This window comes from Chlorocebus sabaeus, chromosome 5, assembly GCF_047675955.1.
Source record: "Chlorocebus sabaeus isolate Y175 chromosome 5, mChlSab1.0.hap1, whole genome shotgun sequence".
Taxonomy (NCBI): domain Eukaryota; kingdom Metazoa; phylum Chordata; class Mammalia; order Primates; family Cercopithecidae; genus Chlorocebus; species Chlorocebus sabaeus.
In genome coordinates, this window is record NC_132908.1 from 16,595,548 (window position 1) to 16,622,765 (window position 27,218).

At 46.4% G+C, this 27,218-nt stretch overlaps 1 protein-coding gene across 1 annotated transcript in view; it reads left to right on the top strand.

Annotated features, from left to right (window-relative positions):
- The window catches only part of XYLT1 (xylosyltransferase 1), a 373,697-nt gene that overhangs the window by 249,022 nt on the left and 97,457 nt on the right, over positions 1-27,218 (top strand). Inside the window, exon 4 of the mRNA XM_007986630.3 lies at positions 26,040-26,212. Coding sequence (XP_007984821.3) covers positions 26,040-26,212 — 173 coding nt within the window. The remainder of the gene's footprint in view (positions 1-26,039; positions 26,213-27,218) is intronic.

Below are 27,218 nucleotides of genomic sequence, written 5' to 3' on the forward strand. Positions count from 1 at the left end.
TTTTTAAGCCTGCCAAAAGAACCGGTGTTAATTGCTTACACTGGAACATATTTGCTGTTGGAAATGTCACACCATAATTATATCCCATTTCGCTGTCTGACAAGTAATATACTAAAAGAAAATTGGTTTTTTTTTTTCCTTCTTCTTCTTGTGATGTGTAAAACCATTCCCGAAACCCTTCAAGCAGCATGCAGGTGGCACGTTTCTGGACTTGTCAAGAAGTTAAGCAGGAAACTTTCTGGGCTTGCTGGTGGTAATACAAGCCAGACAAGCAGGGTCTGCTTGGTGGACTTTGTAACCTGAGCTCATGCTCAGAAAGCCCCACATTAGATTTTATGCTCTGCTTTCACCATCTTGACACTCTTAATATTGTTTGAACAAGGGGCCTGGCCTTGCATTTTCATCTGTAGTGAGCCTTGCAGATTATGGAGTGGGTCCTAAAACGGGGGAGGAAGGAGGGGGGAGAGACATCGCCCATGGAGACTGGGATTAAAGAGCAGGGAACAGTTGACGTTTAAGGACATGATGAGAATTTCAGAGACACAGACCAATTATAAATGAGAAAGTGTGTGTGTGTGTGTGTGTGTATGTATGTGTAATAAGAATTGGTGGCTTATGAGGTCACGCAGGACAAAATGTCTAATCAGATGACTCTTCCTGGAAGACGAGTACTATATTTGGTAGGCTGGGCGTCTGTTAAACCAGAGATTGGTAAATGATAGCCCACAAGCCAAATCCAGCCCACCACCTGTTGTGTAAGTTAAATTTTATTTGAACACAGCCACACCCATTCGTTTTGGTCTTATCTGTGGCTGCCTTCTCTCTACAATGGCAGAGTTGAGTAGTTGCAACAGAGAACCATATGACCCGCAAAGCCCAAAGTGTTTACTGTGTGTCCCCTTATAGAAAAGAAAATGTTTCAGATTCCTGTCTTAAAGTCTAGGGAGAGCCTCATGCACCTGGCTACAAGAGAGGCTGAGAAGTGTTGAAGAAGCTTTGACAAGTGTCACATTCTCATCTGTAATTGTGTATAACAGAGGGGAGAATGGATTTTGGTGGATGGTTAGCTGTCTCTGGCATACCCATTTTGCAGATTTGGAAGCTGAGGAGGCTTCAAGAGGTGAAGCCATTTGCCCAAGACCACAGATCAAATAAGTGACAGAGCCAGGACACAGAGGAAAGCCTGACTAGAGAGTGTAAAGGCATGTGCTTTCTAAATTGTGATAGCTTCCCTGCATCCACTAACAAGCGGACGTATACTGAGTAATCTTTTGCACGGATACACTGATAAGACTGCAAAATAAGATTGCGAAAGAAAACAAGCCAAATCACAGATGGCTCTTGCTCCCGAAGGGTGATTAGGCATGTGCGTGCCTGGTCTTCATAGAAGGCAGATGCTGCTAAAAGTGTTTGTTGGGTTATTCATGTGTTCATGTAAGAAATGTATGGAAAGTTTAGGCTTTCTAAATGGTTCACCTTCACCCATCTCAGTGCCTTGCTTCTCCTCCTGTCCCTGTCTTTTCGCTGATAGAATGTGATCAACAGTGAGAACATCTGTACAACAGCTCCTAGATGGCCAATATACCACAGCCTTCTATTAAAATATATCAGGGAAACCTTCCTCAGTATTTCCTTTCCATTTTCCACTTTGGGAAATTGAAGCTCAAAGGTTCTCGTAGTTTCTCTCAATAACAGAGCTAGCGAGGGCTGGTCCTAGAATTTGAACCCAAGCCTTTCTGCCTTCAGGGCCCAGGTATAGGGCAACATCAGCTGCTGTAACAATCAAACCTAGCAATGTTTGTTTGCAGTGAGGTCACACAGGGTGAAATGTCTAATCAGATAACTCTTTCTGGAGGGCTAGTACTATATTTGGTAGACTGAGCTTCTCTTAAACCAAAGATTGGTAAACTATAGCCTGTGGGCTGAATCCAGCCCACCACCTGTTTCGTAAGTCAAATTTTACTGGAACACAGCCACCAGTGTATAATGCCACTAACGTGAAGGTGGTTGATGTCTTCATCCTCTGCCATCCAAAATAGATGTTCCTGATTGACTCCCCTCCATGTTGTAATTCAGGGATCCAGGCCCTTTCCGTCTGACTCCACTATCTTCACTATCTTCACCACACAGCATCCAAGGTCACTGTGCTCTTCTGCACCCAGACGGTGGGGAGGGAAATAGCACAGAGAAGCATGCACAGGTGTCCATGGGCAAGCCTAGAAGTTGTGTGCATCACATTTCTATTTTACTGGCTAAAGCACAGCCGCTTGGCAAGACCTGACTGCAAACGATACGGAGTAGGTTGTAGTGAGTGCCATGGATAAAGCAGACATGGGTTTGACCAAGAGCCTCGACCACTCTGATTGCCCTACTGCTCTGCCCAGAGTTGCTTCCCTTTCCTTTGGGTTATTTCCAGCCCTCTGGCCCGTGTGAAATACATGTGACCACATGGCTCTGTTCCTGCAAAAGGGTCACCTTCCCCGATGCTGGGAACACATCTCCAGGAAGCATTCCTCTGTGAAGGCGACTGTGCGTCTGACAGGGATACGGGGCACAGCGGGAGGCAAGGTTAGTAATTTAGTTGTTATTGGCTGACAGGTTAGTCTTAGAATATGTTCTCTGCAATTCAAGGCTTGCACGAAAGAGACAGAGGCATTTAACAAATGTCAGCCTTTCTTTTTTTTTTTTCCCTGGCTCAGCTGCCTCACACTGACCCTGAAGCGTTTGAGGGGTGTCTCTGTGCAAGTCCATCAGTGCCTAGTCCCACCCACCCTTGGTGTTCTCAATTCCTCTTCCCCGTGAGGTTTCCCTGAGTGTGGTTCACGAAGAACAGCCGTCACACTTGCCAGAGGGGACCCTGAAAATACTGAAATACTGCCAGGTGGTGATCTGGAGGGAGGAGTGCAGGATTCTGTGTTTTATTTTTATTTTTCTTGAGACAGAGTCTCGCTCTGTCAGCCAGGCTGGAGTGCTGTGGCATGATCTCGGCTCACTGCAGTCTCTGCCTCCCGGGTTCAATTGATTCTCATGCCTCAGTCTCCCAAGTAGCTGGGATTATGGGTGTACACCACTGTGCCCATCTAATTTTTATATTTTTAGTAGAGATGGGGTTTCATCATGTTGGCCAGGCTGATCTTGACCTGGTGACGTCAAGTGACCCACCTGCCTCCACCTCTCAAAGTGCTGGGATTACAGGCGTGAGCCACTGTGCCCGGCCCAGATCCTGCATTTTAATACGCTCCCCAGACAATCTTTTTCAGGATCATGGGTTTCAAGCAGTTTCTCAACCTCAGCACTTGACATTTTGAACCAGATAATCCCTTCTGTGGGGGCCATCCCATGTGTGGTAGGATGTGTAGCATCCCTGGCTTTTACCTCCTAGATGCCAGTAGCAGCCTTTCTTCCAGTTGTAACAAACAAAAATGTCTCCAGACATTGCCAGATGTCCTCAGGGAGACCACATTTTCCCTGGTCAAGAAGTGCTGGCTTAGGGCATGACTTAGTATGTTTCTGTGGCATAAAATATAAATGTTCTTCTAGGACCCTTGTTCTCTCCAGTACTAACTCCCAGGTATCTGGGTGGGGTCCTGAGACTCAGTCTCCCTCAGAGGGACATGAGTGGAAATGATGGTTACTTCCTGGCCAAGCCAGTTGACGGGGTGTGACTTCGTCATGCCGGTTGCTGTCCGCTCTGTGCACTGCAACAGAAGGGCGCTGAGGAGTGGGATTGTGGAATTGAAGCAATATGGATCCTCAAGTCACCTCTTGGGAGGACGGCCCTGTAGGAGAGCTGCTCAAGCTGCGTAGGAGAAGGAAATAAGCCTTTGTTGTGTTCAAGCCACTGATTCGGGGATCCATGTGTTGAGCCCAGCATTGCCCTGGCTCATACTGGATTTTAGTGCTTATGTAAAGCACAAAGGAACTGTCAACTTCCTCTCTTATCAGTCATCTGAAATATGTTCTTTTTATTTTTTCTTGGAGACAAGGTCTCACTCAGTTACCCAGGCTAGAGTGCAGTGGCATGATCATAACTCACTGCAGCCTTAACCTCCCAGGCTCAAGTGATCCTCCTGCCTCAGCCTCCCGAATAGCTGGCACTACGGGTGCACCCCACCACACTCTGCTTGAAACATATTCTTAATACATTTAAGGCAGGATGTAGTAATGGCTCTGGAAGCAGGTTAGCCTGGGTTCAAATCCCAGCTTGGCCACTAGCTGTGTGATCTTGGTCATGCTACATAACCTCTTTGAGTCTCAACTTGTTCTTCCTCGGCAAAAGTGGGATAATGATGGCATCTGCCTCAGTGTCTGTGTGATGATGAACTGGAAAAAATGCCACCAACCAACCAACCGAAAACACTCTTGATACCATGCCTGACGTATAGTAAGTGCTTAACGAAGTGCTGGCTTTTGTCAATATATTTCTGGCAGGGTCAGTGTACACATTGTTTTTTGGGTCAGCATTTTTAGTAGAGTCCTGTTTCTTGCCAGTCAATCAGCTTCCCTTAGCTTTATTGACCATAGGATGTAGTTCTGTGAATATTGAACAGGGGTGATGGCTGCCGGACAGGGATAAGGACCCCAAACAGTATGTGAGGAGGTGATGATTATTAACACAGGGGCGAGGAAATGTTGATGCCACCATGAAGCCACAGGGTGGAAAACGAGGAGTGTCTGGATCATTCACTCATTCCGCATTTATTGCCTAAGTGCCTATTTTGTGCCAAGGGACAGAGGTAAAACAGAAAGCCTGTCTTTCCACATTTTCATGTACCTCCAATACTACACAATCTGTTGCTTTTAAGAAACGGACATAAACAAGCAAAGGCACACTTTCTGCCCAGGGTGAGATTTCAGTCATAGTTGGAGAGACGAGCAAATGATTTTATCTGCCCGGGCAAACAATCCCAGGAACAGCATCAGAAGTTAACACAGGCCGGGCGCAGTGGTTCACACCTTTTATCCCAACAATTTGAGAGGCCGAGGTGGGTGTGGATCACCTGAGGCCAGGAGTTTGAGACCAGCCTGGCCAACATGGTGAAACCCTATCTCTACTAAAGATATAAAAAGTAGCCGGGCATGGCGGCACGTGTCTGTAATCCCAGCTACTCAGGAGGATGAGGCAGGAGGATCGCTTGAACCTAGGAGGCAGAGGTTGCAGTGAGCCAAGATTGCACCATTGTACTCCAGCGTGGGGGACGGAGTGAGAGTATGTCTCAAAAGAAAAAAAAAAAAAAGTTAACACAGACGTTGACCTGAGTTCCCCAAATTTATCCAAACTGCCTCCAACCCCGGCTACCCACTGCTTCTCTCACATGTGTTATATGAGAACGCCTAGGTGGCCTGGCCTGGATGACAGCTTGCTTAGATTTCAGTTGTGCTCGTATTTTTTTTTTAATGGCAGTTTCAACAAATCCTACCCACTGATGCATTGTTTAACCAAATGTCATTTCTCTGCCTTTCTCATTTCAGTATCATCTGTTAGGTTTACACATTGGTACACCCATGAAATTAACGTTACGTGAGTTTCCTTTTGGAGCTGACTAAATTTAATTTAATTTAACTTGTTTTCACTGTCAGTGGACTTCCCAAGCTGTGGTAGCACAGGTTCTGTCTCCTTAAAGGCTTATCTTAACTGTACCCTGTCAAAAAATCCTAGGACCCACCCAGTTTCCCCTGCAGTTCTCTGGTCTAGGGGCCAGCCCATGTTTAAAATCAGCTTCATCTGTCAGTTCATTCAGAGAGGTTCTTATTTAGAAAAGTGTATTCTCCTGCCTCAGCGGGACTATAGGCATGCACCACCACACCCAACCAATTTTTTTTTGTATTTTTAGTAGAGATGGGGTTTCACCATGTTGATCAGGCTGGTCTCGAACTCCTGACCTCAGATGATCTGCCTGCCTCAGCCTCCCAAAGTGCTGGGATTACAGGCATGAGCCACTGCACAGAAGAATCGCTTGAACCCAGAGGCAGAGGTTGCAGTGAGCCAAGATCGCACCACTGCACTCTAGCCTGGGTGACAGAGCGAGACTCTGTCTAGAAAAAAAGAAAGAAAGAAAGAAAAGAACATTATTCTCAGGAGCCCCCTGACTTAAATGAAGCTTCCAAGCCATGGTTGAGAAATCAGGGTCTCTCTGGTCTTCCAGGTAGGTCGAAGAGTGATGGGTGAACCAAGACAAGAGCTCTCAAATCAATGTTAGGGAACTTGACTTGATTAATACAAGCACCAAGGTAGCGTATTGGTTATCCCCTCAATGATGCTGTAATGGCTCAAGACAAGACGTAGCGTTCATTCGTTTCACATTTATTTATTTATTTATTTATTTATTTATTTATTTATTTATTTATTTGAGACAGAGTCTTGCTCTGCCGCCCAGGCTGGAGTGCAGTGGCCGGATCTCAGCTCACTGCAAGCTCCGCCTCCTGGGTTTACGCCATTCTCCGGCCTCAGCCTCCCAAGTTGCTGGGACTACAGGCGCCCACCGCTACGCCCGGCTAGTTTTTTGTATTTTTTAGTAGAGACGGGGTTTCACTGTGTTAGCCAGGATGGTCTCGATCTCCTGACCTCCTGATCCGCCCATCTCGGCCTCCCAAAGTGCTGGGATTACAGGCTTGAGCCACCGCGCCCGGCCACTTTTCACATTTATTTAGAGATTCCCTGACCATGTCCATCTAGTCCAGTGCACAGCCCCCCAGTGTGTCACCCAGTAGCAGGCATTTGATAATTATTTCTCTTTCTTTTTGAGACAAAGTCTTGCTTAGATGCCCAGGTTGGAGTGTAGTGGCACGACCTTGGTACACTGCAACCTCTACCTCCTAGTTCAAGCAATTCTTGTGCCTCAGCCTCCTGAGTAGCTGGGATTATAGGCATGTGCCACTACGCCCAGCTAATTTTTGTATTTTTAGTAGATACAGGGTTTCACCATGTTGGCCAAGCTGGTCTTGAACTCTTGACCTCAGGTGATCCACCCACCTTGGCCTCCAAAAGTGCCAGGATTACAGGCATAAGCCACCATGCCTGGCCGATAATTATTTCTCAAATAAATGATAAGTCCATCCTGTCCACCGCTGTCTTCCCCCTCACCCCCCGCCCCCCTGCCACTGCCCCAGGGTATAGCATACTCACAGGCATTTATAATTATTCATCAAATGAACAAATGAATTTGTGCTGGCACATGCTTGGGAAGTATTTAAAAGTTTTTACAGTGATCTCAGGCTGTGCCCGTGGAGGATCTTCTAGTCACTCCCAGGAAGAAACATGACAGAAGGACCTTACCGGTTGTAGGAGAGAAATTGAATGAGCTTGGAATATGCACATGGCTTAGACTTGGAGGGAGATGGGGACTGGAGGAATTGCAAAATAACAATTTCCACATATTTGAGGGGTTGGTTTGCCACAGAAGCAGCAGCGCTCTCTTTGAAGACCAAATTAGGACCCATGGATGAAAGCTTCGAGCAGGCACATTTTGGAAGCGATAGCTCACAATCACTGCTGAGCGCAAGTGCTGCTATGTAAGCCACTGAGGCTTCCATCTTCGGAGGCATCTAAGAAAAATTACCCAGAGGCCCTGAATTACTTACTCAGTATGTTCTTGTCATTACCTTACAGAAGTCTTAAAACTACAGAAAAGCACGAAAGGAAAGTAAAAACACAAAAGTCCTCCCTGCTCCCCTCTCCCTACCCCTGAGTTTGCTTTTTTTTTCTTTTTTTTTTTTTGGTGTTTTGCCTTTTTTTGAGAGGAAGCCTCGCTCTGTCACTAGGCTGGAGTGTAGTGGCGCCATCTTGGCTCACTGCAACCTCCGCCTCCCGGGTTCAAGCAATTCTCCTGCCTCAGTCTCCCGAGTAGCTGGGACTATAGGCGCGCATCACCATGCCCAGCTCATTTTTGTATTTTTAGTAGAGATGGGGTTTCACCATGTTCGCCAGGCTGGTTTCGAACTCCTGACCCTGTGATCCACCTCTCGAAGTGCTGGGATTACAGGCGTGAACCCCTGTGCCCGGCCCCCAACTTTTTTTTTTTTTATTCTTCAAAGTAAGACCCTCCCTGCCTTGAGACCTTGACACATGGTCTTATGGTCTTCCTTCCTTCCAAAGTGATATCTCTTCACCTGGCTCACTCTTCATATCTTTTTTTTTTTTTTTTTGAGACAGAGTCTCGCTGTGTCATCCAGTTGGAGTGCAGTGGCGCAATCTCGGCTCACTGCAAGCTCCCAAGTAGCTGGGACTACAGGCGCCCGCCACCATGCCTGGCTAATTTTTTGTACTTTTAGTAGAGACGGGGTTTCACCGTGTTAGCCAGGATGGTCTCGATCTCCTGACCTCGTGATCCACCCACCTCGGCCTCCCAAAGTGCTGGGATTACAGGCGTGAACCACCACGCCCGGCTCACTCTTCATGTTTCACAGCTCAGCTTCACTGTGGCTTCTTTGGAAAGGTCTGTAGACCTGGTTTGCATCAGATCGCCTGACCCCATCTCTCTCCTTCCCTCGCTGCCTGTACTTTTCCTCCATTGCATCCAGTATTTTGTAAAATATGTTGATCTGTTTTCTCCATCCAACATCCACTGGACTATCAGCTCCTTGAAGACAGATTCAACATCAGTGGTCATTTGGGCATTCTCAGTGGCTGGCAGGGTAACTGCTCTGTGAACATTTGAGAAGGGAAGGAGGAGGGTGGGAGGAAGGAAAGAGAGAATGCCTGTATTCACTGATAGCGAAAAGATGTCAGGAGTACATTACTGAAAACAGCATGCATATGACAAAGCAGAACGTATAGGATTATATATAATGTGAGCGCATAAAACTATTTGCAAAATGTTCTCTGAACGTTTCTTAACAATGGTGATATTTTGGCACTAATATCTGGGGGTTTTTTTTGTTTTTTTGTTTTTTGTTTTTACTTCATATTGTTTTGTGTGCTTGAATTTTCTACAGTAAGTGTTATCTATGTAGACAGAGAAATCAAAGAAACAATCAGAAGCACCTAAGCAGTGAAGCTAGAACAGAGTTTGAAACAAGCTCCTCCTTGGTTTTCTCCCAGGGGCTGCAGCTCCGCGAGTCATGTGGTCTCCTTGTCTGTGCGTCAGAGCCCCGGCCTGAAGCTGAGCCCAGCTCACACCATTGCAGGGAGATGGATCTATTAAGATCCCCGTGCGTTTGAGGTGCTCACTGTTACCCACTGTCGTGAACCCTGTGGCATGTGTGTTTCTATGTCCATATATTTCTTCAACAGGAATTTACTGTGTGTTCCAAGTGCCCTGGCGTTGTCACCAGACACTCTCCTAGGCCAAGTAAATGAGACACCATCCCTGCCCTCTAGGAGCAAAACCAAATGTTGTGTTGACTGTTGCTGCCGGTTGCTATTGTAATCAACCAGAGATTTCATTAGCAGTAGGCTTGACAAAGAGAACCACTGTGCTTAGAGATGTAGTCCTTACCTTTCAAGAGGCAGGATGACAGAGTATCCTGGAATCGGTTTGCTTGGACTGACATCCTAGCTCCATTACTTCCTAGCCACTTGACCATGGGCAGATTATGCTCTTTCTGTCTGCCTCCGTTTCCCCATCTGTAAAATGAGAATGATAGCAGCACCTCATCGGTTTGCTGCAAGAACGGTGATACGTGCACAGGGCTTGGCCGAGTGACCAGCGCAGAGTAAGTCCTACCCACGTGAGCTTTTGTAATTATTCCTGTCTGCGTTATGTGACGTGACAGCATAAATGTGACAAATGGGAAACGATTTGGAGAAATGTCCCTTTTTTAGAAGGTAGCACCTGCACAACATATTCATGGTTTATGATCAGGAGGCAGCGTTAATGGCCCATAATGTGATTACTATGAGGATTTTTATTAGGAAAATTCCAACCAATTTGGCATTAATTAATGTACTGTTAACTTTAGAGTGTTACTCACTTAATCCTTGGAGGGTTGGAGAAAATAAACCTGTTGTCAAAACCCTTACCCTGAGAAGTAAATAAGAGTTGTTCCCTCCTCGAGAGGCTTCATTTGTAATAAAAATAGATGAGTCGCTGCGTTTTTCCATGGCAGTGTTTATTGAGCCTGTGAGTCCCTTCCAGAGAGGAGAAAGGAGGACACAGATGAAAATGTCAAGCGACCGGAAGGCTCATAGGAGAGCTTGCACACAGCAGCCTCTGGGTCGAGAGGGCAGGGAGTCCAGATAGAGCAGGCTTTCTGGACACAGCAAGAACAGAGTGCAGGATATGGGGGCTCCTGCCTCTCTTTCACTCCACGCCGTGAAGCAAAGCATTCCATGCCACCCTACCTGGGAATTTCGAAATAGGTCCTGCCTGCCACCTACTCCTCAACCATGGTTAACAAGCCTGTTTGAAAGGGCTTGTTACTCTCTTCCATTACAGTCCTTAAGGTGGTACCCAAGACGCTGTGTGATGCCTCCGCTGTCTGCCCATCCTCATCTTCTGCACTTCCTCTTGGCCTCAGTTCTAGCCACACTGGCCTTCCTGTACGTCTTATCCTTACCCTACTATCATTCATGACAGGCCCTTTGCATATGCTGTTCCCTCTACCTGGGGACACTTTTCCCTCTTCTCTTACCTAGTTAACTCTTCACTCAACCTGTCAATTGTAGCCTAAGGGGCACATCCCTGACCTCCTTGAGTTGTATATTAGTCTGCCTGGGCTATCATTTAAAAAAAAAATACCATAGACTGGGTGGCTTAAAAAACAGAGATATTTGTCTCCATTTTGGAAGCACGAATCTGAGATCAGGGTGCCAGCATGGTTGGGTTCTAGTGAGGGCCCTCATCGTGGATTGCAGATGGCTGACTTCTCACTGGGACCTCATGTGGCAGAGAGATAGCAAGCTCTCTGGTGTCTCCTCTCCTGAGAGTAAAAATCTCCTAAATCCAAGGCTCCACCCTTAGGACTTCATTTAACTTTTTTTTTTTTTTTTTTTGGAGGGACAGTCTTGTTTTGTCACCCAGGCTGGAGTGCAATGGTGCAACCTCTGCCTCCGGGGTTCAAGTGATTCTTCTGCCTCAGCCTCGAGTAGCTGGGATTACAGGCACCTACCACCACGCCCGACTAGTTTTTGTATTTTTAGTAGAGATGAGGTTTTACCATGTTGGCCAGGCTGGTCTTCACCTCCTGACTTCACTCACGGCCTCCCAAAGTGCTGTGAGCTGCCGTGCTCGGCCCAACTTCATGTAACTTTAATCCCCTCCTTAAAGGCCACATCTCCAATATAGTGACAGGATGGGCTAGGGCTTCAACATAAGAATGGTCAGGGGACACAATTCAGTCCTAGCAAATAGTATCTTTGGAAAAGGAAAGGATATCCTGGCACCAAAAAACAGAAGCAGAGGTTTCGTGAGATTAAACGACATTTTGGCTTCACAGAAAGGGTGATTGGAGGAGCATAGAGGGAAATGAGGTTGGAAAGAGGAGAAGAGAAAATGTAGTTACTTCCAAGTCATTATTTAAGGTAATAATAATGATGGCCACCATTTCATTTTCTGTGTACCACCTATTGGTCCTGGAGATATTTATGTGTTTATTATCTGTCTTCTTTCTCAGGAGAGGCTGCTTCTCATAAGCAAAAGCTCTTGTGGCATGTGCTTGACTATTATTCACTCCCACAATGGTGCCTGCCTGGCATATCATAGGCATTCGTTCCGGTTACTTCTGCTAGGTAGCAAATCCCCCCAAACTTAGTGGCATAAAACACCAACACTTTTGATGCTCTTGGATTCTATGGATCAGGAGTTTGGAAAGAGCACATAGGAGATGGAAAAGACATAATCCCCCAGGTTCAGAGCTACTGCTCTCTACTAGGCACTTCTCTGAGCACAGTTCCATCCATCAATTCCTCCGTATGAAGGAGAGTCAACATGTATCCCTATTTTACTGATGATGAACTAGAATCTTTGAGAGGTTATATGGTTTGCCCGACCTCCTAGAGTTAATGGGGGAAGAGCCATGGTTTGAACGTAGATCTATTGGATTTCAAAACGGAACTTCTTTCCACTCTGCTACGTTGCCTTTCCAGAGTGGCTACCTTTGTTTGCCAAAAAGAGGGAGGCCATCTTGGCAGGGAGCCTTCTGCCTCCCAGGGAGATGAGTGGTTCTCAAGCAACAGCCATGCTGGTCCCCTAGGGGGCATCAGGAAATGCAAGTGAGGAGAGGCTGTTAGGGGGACTAGGGATTTCAATGCCTGTAATCATGGAATAACACCACTCAAAGAATTGTCTGTTCCCAAATGCCAGTAGTCCCTGTTGAGAAATACTGCTTGAGAAGGGAGGAGGATCTGTGAAATATTGATCTGTGCTGAAACCCTCTGAAAGGTTGCTCAAATGGCTAGGTGCGGCGGCTCATGCCTGTAATCCCAGCACTTTGGGAGGTTGAGGCGGGCAGATCACAAGGTCAGGGGTTCAAGACCAGCCTGGCCAACATAGTGAAACCCTGTCTCTACTAAAAATAAAAACAATTAGCCGGGCATGATGGCGAGTGCCTGTAATCCCAGGTACTCGGGAGGCTGGGGCAGGAGAACCACTTGAGCCCAGGAGGCAGAGGTTGCAGTGAGCAGAGATTGCACTACTGCACTCCAGCCTGGGTGACAGTGCGAGACTCAGTCTCAAAAAAAGAAAGAAAGAAAGGTTGCTGAAATACAGTAGAAGCTGTTTCCTTGCATGGTTTAGCTCAGGGGTTAAAAGTCCCCATTTTAGTGTCTAACAGATGGAGGGTTGAATCCCAGTTCTGCAGCATATTAGCTGGCTAGGTCAGGTAACCACATGGAGTCTTAATTTCCTTATCTGTAAAACGGGAATAGTCAGAATGCCTCCCCCAAAGGTCTGCTGTGAGGAGTAAATGAGGTAAGCTCTTGTATTAGTTCATTCTCCCATTGCTATAAAGAAATACCTCAGTGAGTAATTTATAAAGAAAGGAGGTTTAATTGGCTCTCAGTTCTGTGAGTTGTACAGGAAACACCAAGGCTTCTGTTTCTGGGGAGGCCCCAGGAAACTTACAATCGTGGTGGAAGGTAAAGGGGGATGTAGGTACGTCTTACAGGGCCGGAGCAAGAGCAAGACAGGGGAGGTGCCACACACTTTTAAATAAGCAGATCTCTAGAGAACAGCATCAAAGGGTATGGTGCTAAACCATTCATGAAGGATCCACCCCCATATCCAGTCACTGCCTCCAACATTGGAGGGACCAGGCCTTACCTCCAACACTGTGGATTACAATTCAACATGAGATTTGTTTGGGGACACAGATCCAAACCATATTAAGTCTGTTAGAAAACGCTCAGCCTGGGGCTTGGCACACAGTGGCCACGTTGCTATTATCATAATAGCACTTTCATCCTTGATGCACAGAAAAGGTAACATCAGCAGGATGGATAAGAGCTTGCAGGCCACAGCGCAGCATATTCACAGATGATATGTAACAGGCCAAGTGACTGGGACCCAGCGAATTGCGGTGAAATGTACCATACGCCATCAATATCTATCCCACCAGTTTCCATTTATTGAGCAGTACATCATTAGAATATCCCAGGGCTCTGAACAATAAAATCAATAAGACGGTTCAGCCATGGGCTGTGGTTTAATAACTCCAGACTTGAATGGGGTGGGGGGGGAAATCAGTGAGCAGGAAAATGTCCTGAGTGCTTGGTCGGGGGTGGAGGGAGACATTTTCTCAGAGTGGGAGAAAAATAATGAACGAGGTAGCCTTCAGTCTCTGGTGGAGCGAGTGGCCATGAGCATTTGAGGCAACAGCCAAAGGTGTGTTTGGGTAAAATTCTTTCCACCTCAAGAGATATGTTTTTTAAAAGGTGGTTGAAAAGAAAAGGTATCCAAAATGTGGTTCTCAACCCTGACTGCATGTCAGAATCACGGGGAGTTTCAAAAGATTCCCAATACTTGTACCCACCAAACTCATTAAATTAGAATTTCTTGGGGTGGGGCCCAGGCATGAAGGTGTTTTTGTAAACCAAAGATGTTCGGATAATTTTAATGTGCAGCCAGGGTTAACAGCCACCGGTCTAGGCAAACATGAGCCTGTATCAGAATCACCTGAAGAGCTTATTGCAACACAGAGTCCTTGTCTCCCACTCCCAGAGTTCCTGAATCAGAAGGTTTGAGATTGGGGCTGAAACTTACATTTCTAACAAATCCTGGGTGTTGCTGAGGCTGCTCACCAGAGACCACATCTGGAGAGCTTGTCCTAGAGCAACGGTTCTCGACTGGGAGCAGTTTTGCCTCTCCACGCCCTACCCCCCGCCAGGGAGACACACATCAATGAATGGAGACATTTTAGGTTTTGTCACAACTGGGTGAGTGCTGCTGGCATCTAATGGGTAGACCCAGGGATGCTGCTAAACATCCTACAGTGCACAGGATGGCCCCCTCCACAACAAGGAATTATCTGGTCCCGAATATCAATAGTGCCAAGGTTGAGAAATCTTGCTCTAGGGGAGACGATGGTTTTGAAGCCATTCCGAGAACATGATGCTTTGGTTCCCATCCAGCTTAGCGTGGGAGCCTGAGTGAAGATGAGGATGCCGGATTCTTGCTAGCCAAAGCCTGCTCATAGAGCATGGTATCTGACGTGAAAACAATGTGTATCCTAATTTCTTGTCCACCTCCTGGCTCTATGACTTTGGGCAAGTTCCTCACCCTCACTGAGCCTGGGATGATTATCTATAAATGGGGATAATTTTCATTTGCAGCATTGTTACAAGAGGTAAAAGCCTCATGAATGAAGAAACCATATGAATGTTAAGTACTCAGCCAATTAGAGTCAGAATCAAAAGGACAGTGTTTCTCCACAGACCCCTGTCTCTCTAGCAGGAAGGTGCTATCCCAAAAGCCCACCCCGGGAGACTCCTGACAAACCCTCCTGGGCTCCTAAAGCAAGTGGGAGCCCTAATCAAGGAAAATCAAATATTGTCTGGACCTTTGGGTCCTTGCAAGATGGATGGGACTGCCTGAGCATCCCCTTGCCCTTGGCCTTTACCTCCTCTCATTTGTTTAACAAACTCAGCACATCCTAGTTTGGAAGCAAAGCTCATGGAGTCTAATTAACATTCCCCAAGCTTCCTTCACATCCCTCCAGCCTTCACAATTCTGCCATATTCACATTCCACCTGCCCTATTATTCTTGTAATATTTTTACTGCAATAGACTCGACTTTATGTAAGCACATTTTATTTTAAAAGTAATTTTGCATCACAGCCATAAGTGGAAATCTTGCTGTTACTTGCCATGAGGAGATAGCAACGATGCAAAGAAATCAGTGGAACAAAAACAATGGCATTCAGTGCTAGCCGGCACTCCTGTTACCTGCCAGAGATGCCAGTCCTGGGGGCAAGACTCTGCTTTTCGGAAAAGGAAGTTCAGTAGGGGAGTGCTGCTGAAGATTGTTTGCACTGACCTGAGACTTTGCTGGTAGGGTACTCAGGTGAGGTGGGTAAGAATTGAAAAGGGATTCACAGTCCACCTCTGACTCAATGCCTTTCGATGTCCTGAGTGAGCAGCACGTGAATCTTCTCTTGGGTAACTCTGACATTTCATTTAAGAACACACTGGGCAAGGTAGCTCATACCTGTAATCCCAGCACTTTGGGAGGCTGAAAGGGAAGGATCACTTGAGCCCAGCAGTTCAAGATCAACCTGGGCAACACAGGGAGACCTTATTTCTACAAATAATTTTTTTTTAAGACGGAGTCTCGTTCTGTCACCCAGGCTGGAGTGCAATGGTGTCATCTTGGCACACTGCAACCTCTGCCTCCCGGGTTCAAGCAATTCTGTTGCCTCAGCCTCCTAAGTAGCTGGGATTACAGGCGTGTGCCACCATGCCCAGCTAATTTTTGCATTTTTACTAGAGACGGGGTTTCACCATGTTGGGCAGGCTAGTCTCAAACTCTTGACCTTGTGATCACCCGCCTCAGCCTCCCAAAGTGCTGGGATTACAGGCATAAGCCACCACGGCCGTCCTACAAATGATTTTTTTCTAAAAATTAGGTGGGCATGGGATGCATGCCTCTGGTCCCAGCTACTCTGGAGGCTGAAGAGGGAGGAACACTTGAGCTCATGAGTTTGAGACCAGCCTGGGCAGCATAGGGAGACGCTGTCTCTACAAATATACATATATATATATATATATATATATATATATATTTTTTTTTTTTTTTAAACATTAGCCAGGTGTGGTGGTGCATGCCTCTAGTCCCTACTCAGCAGGCTGAGGTGGGAGGATCTCTTGAGCCTGGAGTTTGAGACTGCAGTGAGCCATGACCACACCACTGACCTCCAGCCTGGGCAACAGAGCAAGATCCTGTCTTACAAACTGGGAAAACACACACCACACACACACACACAATCACCATAGTCCTCAGGATCAGGTCCCTGTTCACCACTCTCCAGCCATGTGATTACTTACAAGTTCAAGTGCGATGGGCGAGGTCCCTGGAGTCACATCACATGAGCTCCTCTACAATCAGTCTCTACAGCCTTATTTTGCCTCATTTATGGCTGTGCTTACAGCATCACTTGGAGGTGAGTTCTCTTTGACAGATGAGGAAACTGAGGCACGAGAGGCAAAGTGACCTAATAAATGGTGGGGCTGGGATGCAGACCCAGGCTAAGCCCCTCTGTGGAATAGCTGAGTTAGGAAGTGCAGGATGGGCTCCTAAAAACAAAACCTTACAAATAGTGACCTTATGATCCACCAATTCCATTTCCGGGTATATACTCCAAAGAATGAAAACAGTGACTCAAACAGGTACTTGTACACACACGTTCATAGCAGCATTATTCACAACAGCCAAAAGGCGAAAGCCACTCAAGGGTTCATTGACAGATGAGTGGATCAGTTCTGCTATATGCATTCAATGGAGTATTACTCACCCTGAAAAAGGAATGAAATTCTGACATAGGCCACAGCGTGGACAAACCTGGAGGACACTGCACTGGGTGAAAGGAGCCAGACACAAAAGGACGAATAATGTACGATGTCACTTACATGAGGTTCCTAGAGGATTCAAATTCAAAGAAGTAGAAAGTGGAACGGGGCTTTCCGGGAGCTGAAGGAGGGGAGAGTGGGAAGTTATTGTTGAACGGAAAGAAAGTTTCAGTTTTGCAAGATGAAGAGTTCTGGAGACGGATGGTGATAATAGTTGCACAATAGTGTAAGTATGTTTATTATACTAAACTGTAGACTTTAAAATGCTTAAAATAGGCCAGGTGTGGTGGCTCATGCCTGTAATCCCAACACTTTGGGAGGCCGAGGCGGGCTGATCCCCTGAGGTCAGGAGTTTGAGACCAACCTGGCCAACATGGCAAAACCCCATCTCTACTGAAAATACAAAAAAAATTAGCCGGGCATGGTGGCGGGCACCTGTAGTCTCAGCTCCTCAGGAGGCTGAGGCAGGAGAATCGCTTGAACCCGGGAGGCGGGGGTGGCAGTGAGCCGAGGTCATGCCACAGCACTCCAGCTTGGGCGACAGAGTGAGACTCCATCTCAAACAAAAGAAGGCTAAAATGGTAAATTACGTGTTATACATACAAAGCATCCCTAATTCAAACATCCAAAATCTGAAGTACTCCGAAATCCAAAACATTTTGGACACAACGCTATAAGCGGAAAATTCTATGCATAGATACTTAATGCAAACTTTGATTAATGCACACCATTATTTAAAATATTGTATAAAATTGGCCAGGCGCGGTGGCTCAAGCCTGTCATCCCAGCACTTTGGGAGGCCGAGACGGGCGGATCACAAGGTCAGCAGATCGAGACCATCCTGGCTAACCCGGTGAAACCCCGTCTCTACTAAAAAATACAAAAAAAAAAAAAAAAGTAGCCGGGCGAGGTGGCGGGCGCCTGTAGTCCCAGCTGCTCGGGAGACTGAGGCAGGAGAATGGCGTAAACCCGGGAGGAGGAGCTTGCAGTGAGCTGAGATCCGGCCACTGCACTCCAGCCTGGGCAACAGAACGAGACTCCGTCTCAAAAAAAAAAAAAAATATATATATATATATATAGAGAGAGAGAGAGAGAGAGAGAGTATAAAATTACCTTCAGGCTATGTGTACAACATGTATATGAAACGGAAATGAATTTTGTGTTTAGGCTTGGGTCCCTTCCCCAGAATATCTCATTACATATACACAAATACTTCAAAATCTGAAAAAGTTCAAAATTGGAAACACTTCTGGGTCCCGGCATTTCACATGAGGGATATTCAGCATGTATTATCTTGGGCTACACCTTCTTTTTTTTTTTTTTTTTTTTTTTAAAGGAGAAGTGCAGCATGTTCAGAGGGGCTGTGACAGGGAACTCAAAGAAGGGATGGGGGCCAGGCACAGTAGCTCACACCTATAGCAACAGCACTTTAGGAGGCCGAGAAAGGGAGGATTGCTTGAGCCCAGGAGTTTGAGACCAGTCTGGACAGCATAGCAAGGCACTGTCTCTACAAAACATTTAAAAATTAGCCCACAGGGTGGTGATCACCTGTAGTCCCAGCTACTTGGGAGGCTGAGGTAGGAGGATCCCTTGAGCCCAGAAATTGGAGGTGACAGTGACCTATGACGATGCCACTGCACTCCAGCCTGGGTTATAAAGCAAGACTCCATCTCTGAAAAAAAAAAAAAAAAAAAGAAAAAGAAAAAAAGTAGTTAAAAATATGTTTTAAATGAAGGGATGGGGAAGAGAGGGAGGGCTCCCCAAGGAAGGGTCATTTCTGCTGAGACCTGATGGGTACTGGCCTGGCCACTTTCACCTTTGGACCTGTGTTCTTTCAGCTCCCCTCTGTGGACCCCATGACCCCCAGTTCATGTCCTCTCCGCCCCTCTCTTCTCATTAAGCTGGGCAGGAGAGGACCTGGTGGCCCTGCATGAGCAGCAGCTGCAGTGTGGAAAGCAGTTCTGGGCCGCTGACTGATTCCTCCCAGCGGGGCTTGGTGCTGCTGGGCAAGGGTCTGCAGACCACTGAAAAGCCTCGAGGAAAAGTGGGGGCACCTAGCCCCCAGCTGGTTTGCTGGATGAGAGGAGACAGCCATGGGCAACCTCTCAGGCCTGAGTCTTCAACTTCGCGCCCCCCCGGCCCCCACCAGCAGGACCCTGTATGTGGATGAAGCTGTCTGGCTAAATCTGTCAGTCAGAAATCATTCATTGAGGCGTCTCCCCCAAACTTAGCTCTGTGCCAAGTCCAGGGGCAAGGCTGGCATCCTGCAAAAGATAAGAGCATGACCTTGGCTCGTAGGGGACAAACTGACGGCTATCAAGAAAACCAACCTGGGCCAGGCACCGTGGCTCTCGCCTGTAATCCCAGCACTGTGGGAGGCTAAGACAGTTAGATCACCCAAGGTCAGGAGTTCAAGACCAGCCTAGCCAACATGGTGAAACTCTGTCTCTATCAAAAATACAAAAAATTTAGCCAGACATAGTGGCAGGCGCCTGTAATCCCAGCTACTCAGGAGGCTGAGGCAGGAGAATTGCTTGAACCGGGGAGGCAGAGGTTGCAGTGAGCCAAGATTGCACCGTTGCATTCCAGCCTAGGTGACAAGAGTGAAAGTCTGTCTCAAAAAAATAAATAAAAGAGAAAAGAAAATCAGCCTGACTCTCAAGGGAGTACAGTTCTCTAGGTGACAATGCTAACTCCTGGATCGGGTTAGAATTCCAGACGATCCAGAAATTTCCAGAAATATCCAGAAATTTCATCTCCCTCATTTGGTAAAATATGGATTTTGGAGTCTGGCAGACCCACGTGGTGGTCTCCATTCTCACGCTAACTCCTAACGTGGCATCTGCCTCCTGAGACCTTGGGACAGTTAAGTAATGAGACCACATTGGATAGTGCTTAGGCCATAATGAGTGTTTATTTTTGATTTATTTACTTTTAGAGACAGGGTCTCACTCTGTCACCCAGGCCGGAGTGCAGTGACACCTTCGTAGCTCACTGCAGCCTCGAACTCCTGGGCTCAAGCAGTCCTCCTGCCTCAGCCTCTAGGGTAGCTGGGATTACAGACACAAGCCACCCTGCCCAGCATAATGAGTATTTCACATGCATGTGATAGCGTTACTAGTCTATGAGAGTCTACAGGACCAAGGAAAGAAATTGACTTGCCCAGGCCCCCATGGCTGGTTCATAGCGGAAGCAGGAATTTGAACCTACTTCATTGCTCTTTATCCAGTACTCTTGTCACCACACCCCACCACCTTTTCTAAGCCCATTGAGAGCAGGGGATTCTTTCTGGGCACCAGACAGCTCTCAAATTTAATCACCAGAAAACCTCTTTTGAAATTTTCCACTAGGAAAAAGGCATCTCCCACCCAGATCTCACAAAGAACCTTGAGCATGCATGCTTTCTCCCCCAGTAAGACTAATCCCACTCCCCTGTAACGCACCTGCTGCTGCTGTGAAGCGTTTCCTCATCTGTGATCATGAATCACCCTGGAACCCAGCGGGTCAGAGATAGATTGCTCTTCCCACTTTATAAACGAAGAACTGACAATCAGAGAGGGCCGGTGTCTTTCCTGAGTCCACACGGTGCAAGGTTACGTTCTAGACCCCATCTCTGAATCCCAGTCACACCTTCCCAGGCAGCGTAGAAGCTGGGCTCCTGTTGGGAGCTTCCTAACCCAAGCCCCATTTGTATATAACCTTGTTTCCATCTCTCTTAAGTTCCCAAGACCCAACTAACCCTCTTAGTTGGAAGCAAGTCAGAAAGTGCCCCTTGCAGCAGCCGGAAGTAGCCCTTTCAGAGTATAAATAGAATCGAGGGCTTTGTTGGTAGAATAACTATTCCAGTCAAGCAGCTCCTTCACATTTGTTATTAATTGTGGTCTGGGCAGACTCTGCAGAGGGAAATTCCGGTTGTAGATGTTTATTTGCAAGCAGCGGGCTCTAGAGTACACACAGCCCTGCGAGCCAGTGCAGCCTTGAGGTAGAACTCTGGAGCTGGGCCTGTTGATTAAATCCTGGTCATCGTGGATGAGCAGCCACAAAGAAATGATGGTTATGACAGTATAATTTATTGAGCATTTACTAGATGGCAGGCACTGTGCTCTCTCCTGGATGTGAATGTCCATGTGAGGTGGATTCTGTGATTATACATACCCATTTTACAGATGAGAATACTAAGGTTTGGAGAGATTACATAGCAAGTCCAAGGTCATCCACATCTGCCTGACCACAGGTCATGTTCTGAACCCCTGCACTTTGCTTTCTGCTCCCAAATCATTATCGCAGGACACCACTAATATGATCTTTGCCAGCACCACAACATTGGAACAGCATTTTGACCCTTGCAAAGCACCTTCATCTCTGCTGTCTTTAGAGCCCAAGGATTACATAGTCCTTGTTTGACCCACAACGCTGCTAAGAAGTAGGGAGTTTGAGTAACAGAACTAACACAGCACAGCTATCTACTGGGGAAGCTCTCCGGGACCCCCATCCTCACCCTTCACACCTGCACTGCAAAAATATACTTGCTATTCTCTCCTGATAAACTTGGCTTGTTAACATTCATCTGAAGTCAGCTTCTCCTGCTGCCTCTAATCACTCTGATTTTTCCACTTATTTTCTGTTTTGTGCCATGGGAATCTGATTACATTGTTAAATTCTTTTTTTTTTTTTTTTTTTTCCCGAGCTGGACACTATTTGGGTTTTGGTCTTTCAAAGAGTTCCATGTTCATAAAGACCCACATAGCTCTGACCATGTGTCATTGTTATCTGTCCTGCAGCTGAAAGCTGACACATTTCCTCTAGGGACGGATTTTCTTCTTTTTGAAATGAGGACAGTTTGATTGAACATGGTGACCATGACAGGGCTCTGGGATCACAGACTCACTCCATTCTCAGCTCAGCTACTTTATAACTGGGACCTCTCCAAGCCTCAGCTTCCTCGTGCCTACAGTAGAAAGATAATAACTCTGTTTTCATAGCAGTTTTGATAGAAGTGAATAAAATCATGCACAGAAATTGCTTAACACATAGTAGGCACTCAATAAATAGTTGATCTTTCTCCTGACTCGCTCTCTTCCCCGTCTGCCCCCCATCCCCATCTCCATTTCTCCTTCTCTGCATGTCTCCTTTCTTTAGGTATTTTTGTTCCTTCCCACCCACCCCTTCCCCAGAATAGCTGTACTCAGAAGAGCTCTGGATTTTTTGTTCCCCGTTCTCTTTGCAGCTCCCCAGACTAACTGTCTGACCCAAAGATGACTTTATATTTGAGCCAATGGAGCTCTCTTGCTGGAGTGATTTGTCTTTGATTTCACAGGACTCCTCCCTTTCTCCAAAAGAAAAGCATCCATGTCTGTGTCTGTCTGTCTGTAAATCAATTCTGCCTTTTAGAACCCTAAAGAGAAGTTGCAAAAGTCCTCAGCATCAACATCCAAGCCCTTTTTAAAGACCAGCATAGAGTCCTTACACCTATCCTCTATATCCCAAATCTCCACTTCTGCAGAGAGCAAGTGGAAGTATCAGGGCTGGCTTTGGACTCTGCAACACTCAGCTTCCCCTCTCACCTCTGTCCTCACTCACTGTGTGACCTGGGAAACATACTGACCTCTCTGAGCCTCAGAGGATGATAACACATTCTTCACAGGGTCAAATAACAGTGAATGCATAGGAGTCACTTAAGAAACACCAGCTCCTCTGGATCAGAGCAGCCACTCTTCTTCAGAACACATTCATTAATTTGCTCATTCAAAAACTATGGCAAAAGATGTTCATGGCTACAGGGAAAAGCAAGGGTTAATCTCAGAGGCCCCATACACCTTAAGTGGATGGATGGTGTTTGGGATGATAAGCTCTCGCAGGCTTTGCTGGTTGCATAGTTGGAGGGTTTGCTGTATGCTTGGATAGATGAATGGTTAGATATGGATGAGTGGACAGATGAGTAGCTAGATTATGATGGATGGATGAATGGATGGATGGGTGGAGCAAAGGATGAATGGTTGGATTTGGATGGATGAATAAATGCATAAATGAATGGGTGGATGGGTAGAGGGATGGATGGACAGATAAGTGGTTGGATTTGGATGGATGAATAAATGGATGAATGGATGAGTGGTTGGATTTGGATGGATGAAAAAATGGATGAATAGGTGGATGGGTGGAGGGATGGATGAATGGGTGGATAGATGGACAGATAAGTGGTTGGATTTGGATGGATGAATAAATGGATGAATGGGTGGAATGGTGGATGGATGGATGAGTGGTTAGATTTGGATGGATGAAAAAATGGATGAATGAATGAGTGGATGGGTGGAGGGATGGATGAATGGGTGGATAGATGGATGGACAGATAAGTGGTTGGATTTGGATGAATGTGTGGAATGGTGGGTGAATGGATGAGTGGTTGGATTTCGATCGATGAATAAATGGATGAATGAATGGGTAGATGGGTGGAATGATAGATGGATGGATGAAAAGATACAGCCTTATTAATCACCTAGAATCAGCATCTCATCTAATACAGAAATACTGGAATACCTGTTAGTCCTTAAGTACATGTCTACCTGCCTGCAATAACTAACTTACAAAGTATTTGGTTAGCAACAAGCAACTAAAAGCAATTGTTAGAAACTTTTCCTTCCAAACTCTAGGTATGATAATGTGGTGTATATTAGTGGTTCAGGGCATGATCTTTGGAATCAGACCTGTGTTTGAATCTCAGCTTAACTAATTAAAGCAGTGTGACCTTGAGCCAATCCCTTGGCCTCTTCTAAGCTGTGGTTTCCTCATTTGGAAAGCAGGGATAATAGCATTACTTTGTAAGATCATTACAAGGATTAAATTATCTAATGAATGTCAAGGGCTGGTCAATGTTCAATAAAAGGTATTGTTATTTTACTGATCTGAAATGTGCCTTCCTGTAACTTTTGTTTCACCCAGAACCAGATGTGTGTCAGATACTGTTTAAGTGTTGCAGATTCTGTGGTAAACAAGGCCAAAATAGCCACTCATCTCTTGGAGCTAATGTTCTAGTGGTGTGTTCAGATAATAAGCAAGTAAACAGATAAACAATTGCAGACAGTGTGACATGCTATGGAGAAAGTTGAAATCAGGTGAGGTGAAAGAATAAAAGAGGTGGTGGTGAGTCCCTTTTTTGGACTGTGAACTAATGAAGATGCAGTCATGCAGAGATCTGGGGAGAGGGTGTTCCAGGTCACAGGAAGCCGGGGAGAAGGTCCTAAGGCAGAAATGAGCTTGTTCGAGGAAGAGAAAGAAGGCCAGGGGACAAGATGGAATGTGAGACCCACCAATCAAGGGCAGAGAGATCTGAGTAGTTAGATCACACCAGCCGTAGAGGCTGTGTAGTGTGATTTGGACATTACGTCAATCTCGTCCTGTCTCCTGGAACTACGTAGAAAGAGCCTCGTTCATTCAGCAACTATTCCGCCTTCTGATGACAGCTTAGACTCCCGATGTCCTAATCCCCCAGCCCCGCAGTTTCCATCTCAGTTCTCCGGGTTTAGGTACTGGGACACTTGCAGCTACTACCCTAACAATGTCCTGAGTCCCATAAACCCAGAACTCGTAAGAAATTGGGTTGGACCCAAGCGAAATCAGGCTGAGGAAAGCTAGTAGATTTCTAGTTGAGATTTTAATAAACTCAACTAGAAAGTTCTTTTTATCTGAAGCAAGGGAAAGAAAGAGAGGAGTCTTTAGGGCTAATTTTCGAAATAAAAGATGTCTGGGACTATTTATCCAAGTGGATGTGGTACAGGATTGGATTTAAAAGAACATGATGGATGACAGTGGGTGATCTGTAGGCTTACTATTGCAAGAGCTTAAGGCAGGCCACAGGTGCCTGGACCTTCATCCCCACTTGGCCACATACTCCACGTTAGTTTTCTTCTCAGGCAACCTGTCTCCATATGGGAACAGAAAGGCTCATAGAATCTTCTAGCCTCCTGTGTAACAGAAAAAGAACCTCTCACCGGGCACAGTGGCTCACGTCTGTAATCCCAGCACTTTGGGAGGCCAAGGTGAGCAGATCACCTGAGGTCAGGAGTTCAAGACCAGCCTGGCCAACATGATGAAACCCCATCTCTACTAAAAATACAAAAAATAGCCAGGCATGGTGTTGCGTGCCTGTAATCCCAGCTACTCAGGAGGCTCAGGCAGGAAAATCGCTTGAACCTGAGAGGTGGAGGTTGCAATGAGCCGAGATTGCACCACTGCACTGCAGCCTGGGTAACAGAGCAAGACTCTGTCTCAAAAAAAAAAAAGAGAGACAACCTCTCTTATGTAGTAGTTCTAACAAACGTCTAGCATTCTGTCTTATTGGTTAATTAACTTGGTTGAGACATATGTTCTTCTCTAAATAATACTGTGGCTATGGAGAGTCAGCATTCCCATTGGCCAAGCCTAAGCTATAGGTCCACCCCGGAAATAGATGATGGAGTTAGGTCTTCCCCACCCATATGGACTGAGAATAGAGGAGAGGATGATGATGCCGCAAAAGGTATTGGATGATGAAGCTTCAGTTATGCAAGATGAGTAAATTGAAAGATCCTGCTGTACAACATTGTACTAATAGGCAGCAGTACTGTAGTGTACACTTAAACATTTGTTAAGAGGGTAGATTTCATGGTATCTGTTCTTACCACCATTAAAACAAACAATAGATTGGATGCTGTTAGAAGAAGGGAGAATGAATTCTGGACAGGCAGAAACAACACATGTATCTTACATTCACTAACTCAAAATTAACTGCTTCTTCCTCTGTGATTCAGAGATACATCTCATAGCTCTCACCTCCTCCTGCCTTGTTCAGTAGCTAAATATGTGTCCATGTGTCACTTCCAGCCTTTTTAAGCTCCTCAGGATGGAAACTGTGTTGTAACAACCCCAGGGTCCCCTAACCCCTTTTGTGCCTGACAGTGTGAGAATCTAAGACGTGCTTAGTGGCACTGAATTATGTTTTAGGGTTCAATTTGATGACCGTGCCCCTAAAATAGGCCCCAAAAGAAGCACCAGAGAAACTTCCTGCCCCTGCAAAGGATAACAAAGCCTCACCTTCTCCTCTCTGGTCTCTTGGATTTTCCCTAGGTAAAGCCAACAAGAACGTGCAGTGGGATGAGGACTCTGTAGAGTACATGCCGGCCAACCCGGTCAGAATCGCCTTTGTCCTGGTGGTCCACGGCCGCGCCTCTCGGCAGTTGCAGCGCATGTTCAAGGCCATCTACCACAAAGACCACTTCTACTACATCCACGTGGACAAGGTGAGAGGCCCCTGTGATCACCGCTTGCTGGGCTTCCTTCAGGGTCTGTCGGTCCCTCTCTGATACCCTTCTTCCGCATCGCTAGTCCGGGCTGCCTGCTTTCAGAAAAGGCTTGGAAGCTGACCAGCTGCCTCTCCACAGAGCATGTGGCCCTAGAGCGCTGTCTCTGTGTGTGTGTTGGTTTCAAAGTGCCCAGCTGTGACTTACAGTTTTGTCCATAAATGCTGTTTTTGGGGTTTTATTATTTATTTATTTAATTATTTTGAGACAGAATCTCGCTCTGTCGCCAGGCTGGAGTGCAGTGGTGTGATCTCCACTCACCGCCACCTCTGCCTCCCAGGTTCAAGCGATTCTCCTGCCTCAGCCTCCCAAGTAGCTGAGACACACACCACCATGCCTGGCTAATTTTTGTATTTTTAGTAGACATAGGGTTTCACCATGTTGGCCAGGATGGTCTCGATCTCTTGACCTCGTGATCTGCCCGCCTTGGCCTCCCGAAGTGGTGGGATTACAGGTGTGAGCCACCGTACCCGGCCCACAAATGCTGTTTCTTACCTCTCCCTTCTGCCCATTGCCCTCTGCATGCGTCCCACATACTTTGTGGGAATAGCTTACCTGTATTAGTCCATTTTCATGCTGCTAATAAAGACATACCCAAGACTGAGTAATTTATAAAGAAAGATGTTTAATGGACTCACAGTTCTAAGTGGCTGGGGAAGCCTCATAATCATGGCGAAAGGCATGTCTTAGATGGCGGCAGCAAGAGAGAAAAATGAGAGCCTAGCAAAAGGCGTTTCCCCTTATCAAACCATCCGATCTCGTGAGACTTATTCACTGCCACGAGAACAGTATGGGGGAAACCACCCCCCTGATTCAATTATCTCCCACCTGATCCCTCCCATAACACATGGGAATTATGGGAGCTACAATTCAAGATTAGACTTGGGTGGGGACACAGCCAAAGCATATCCCTATCCCAGGAGTGGGTACACTTTTTCCATAGAAG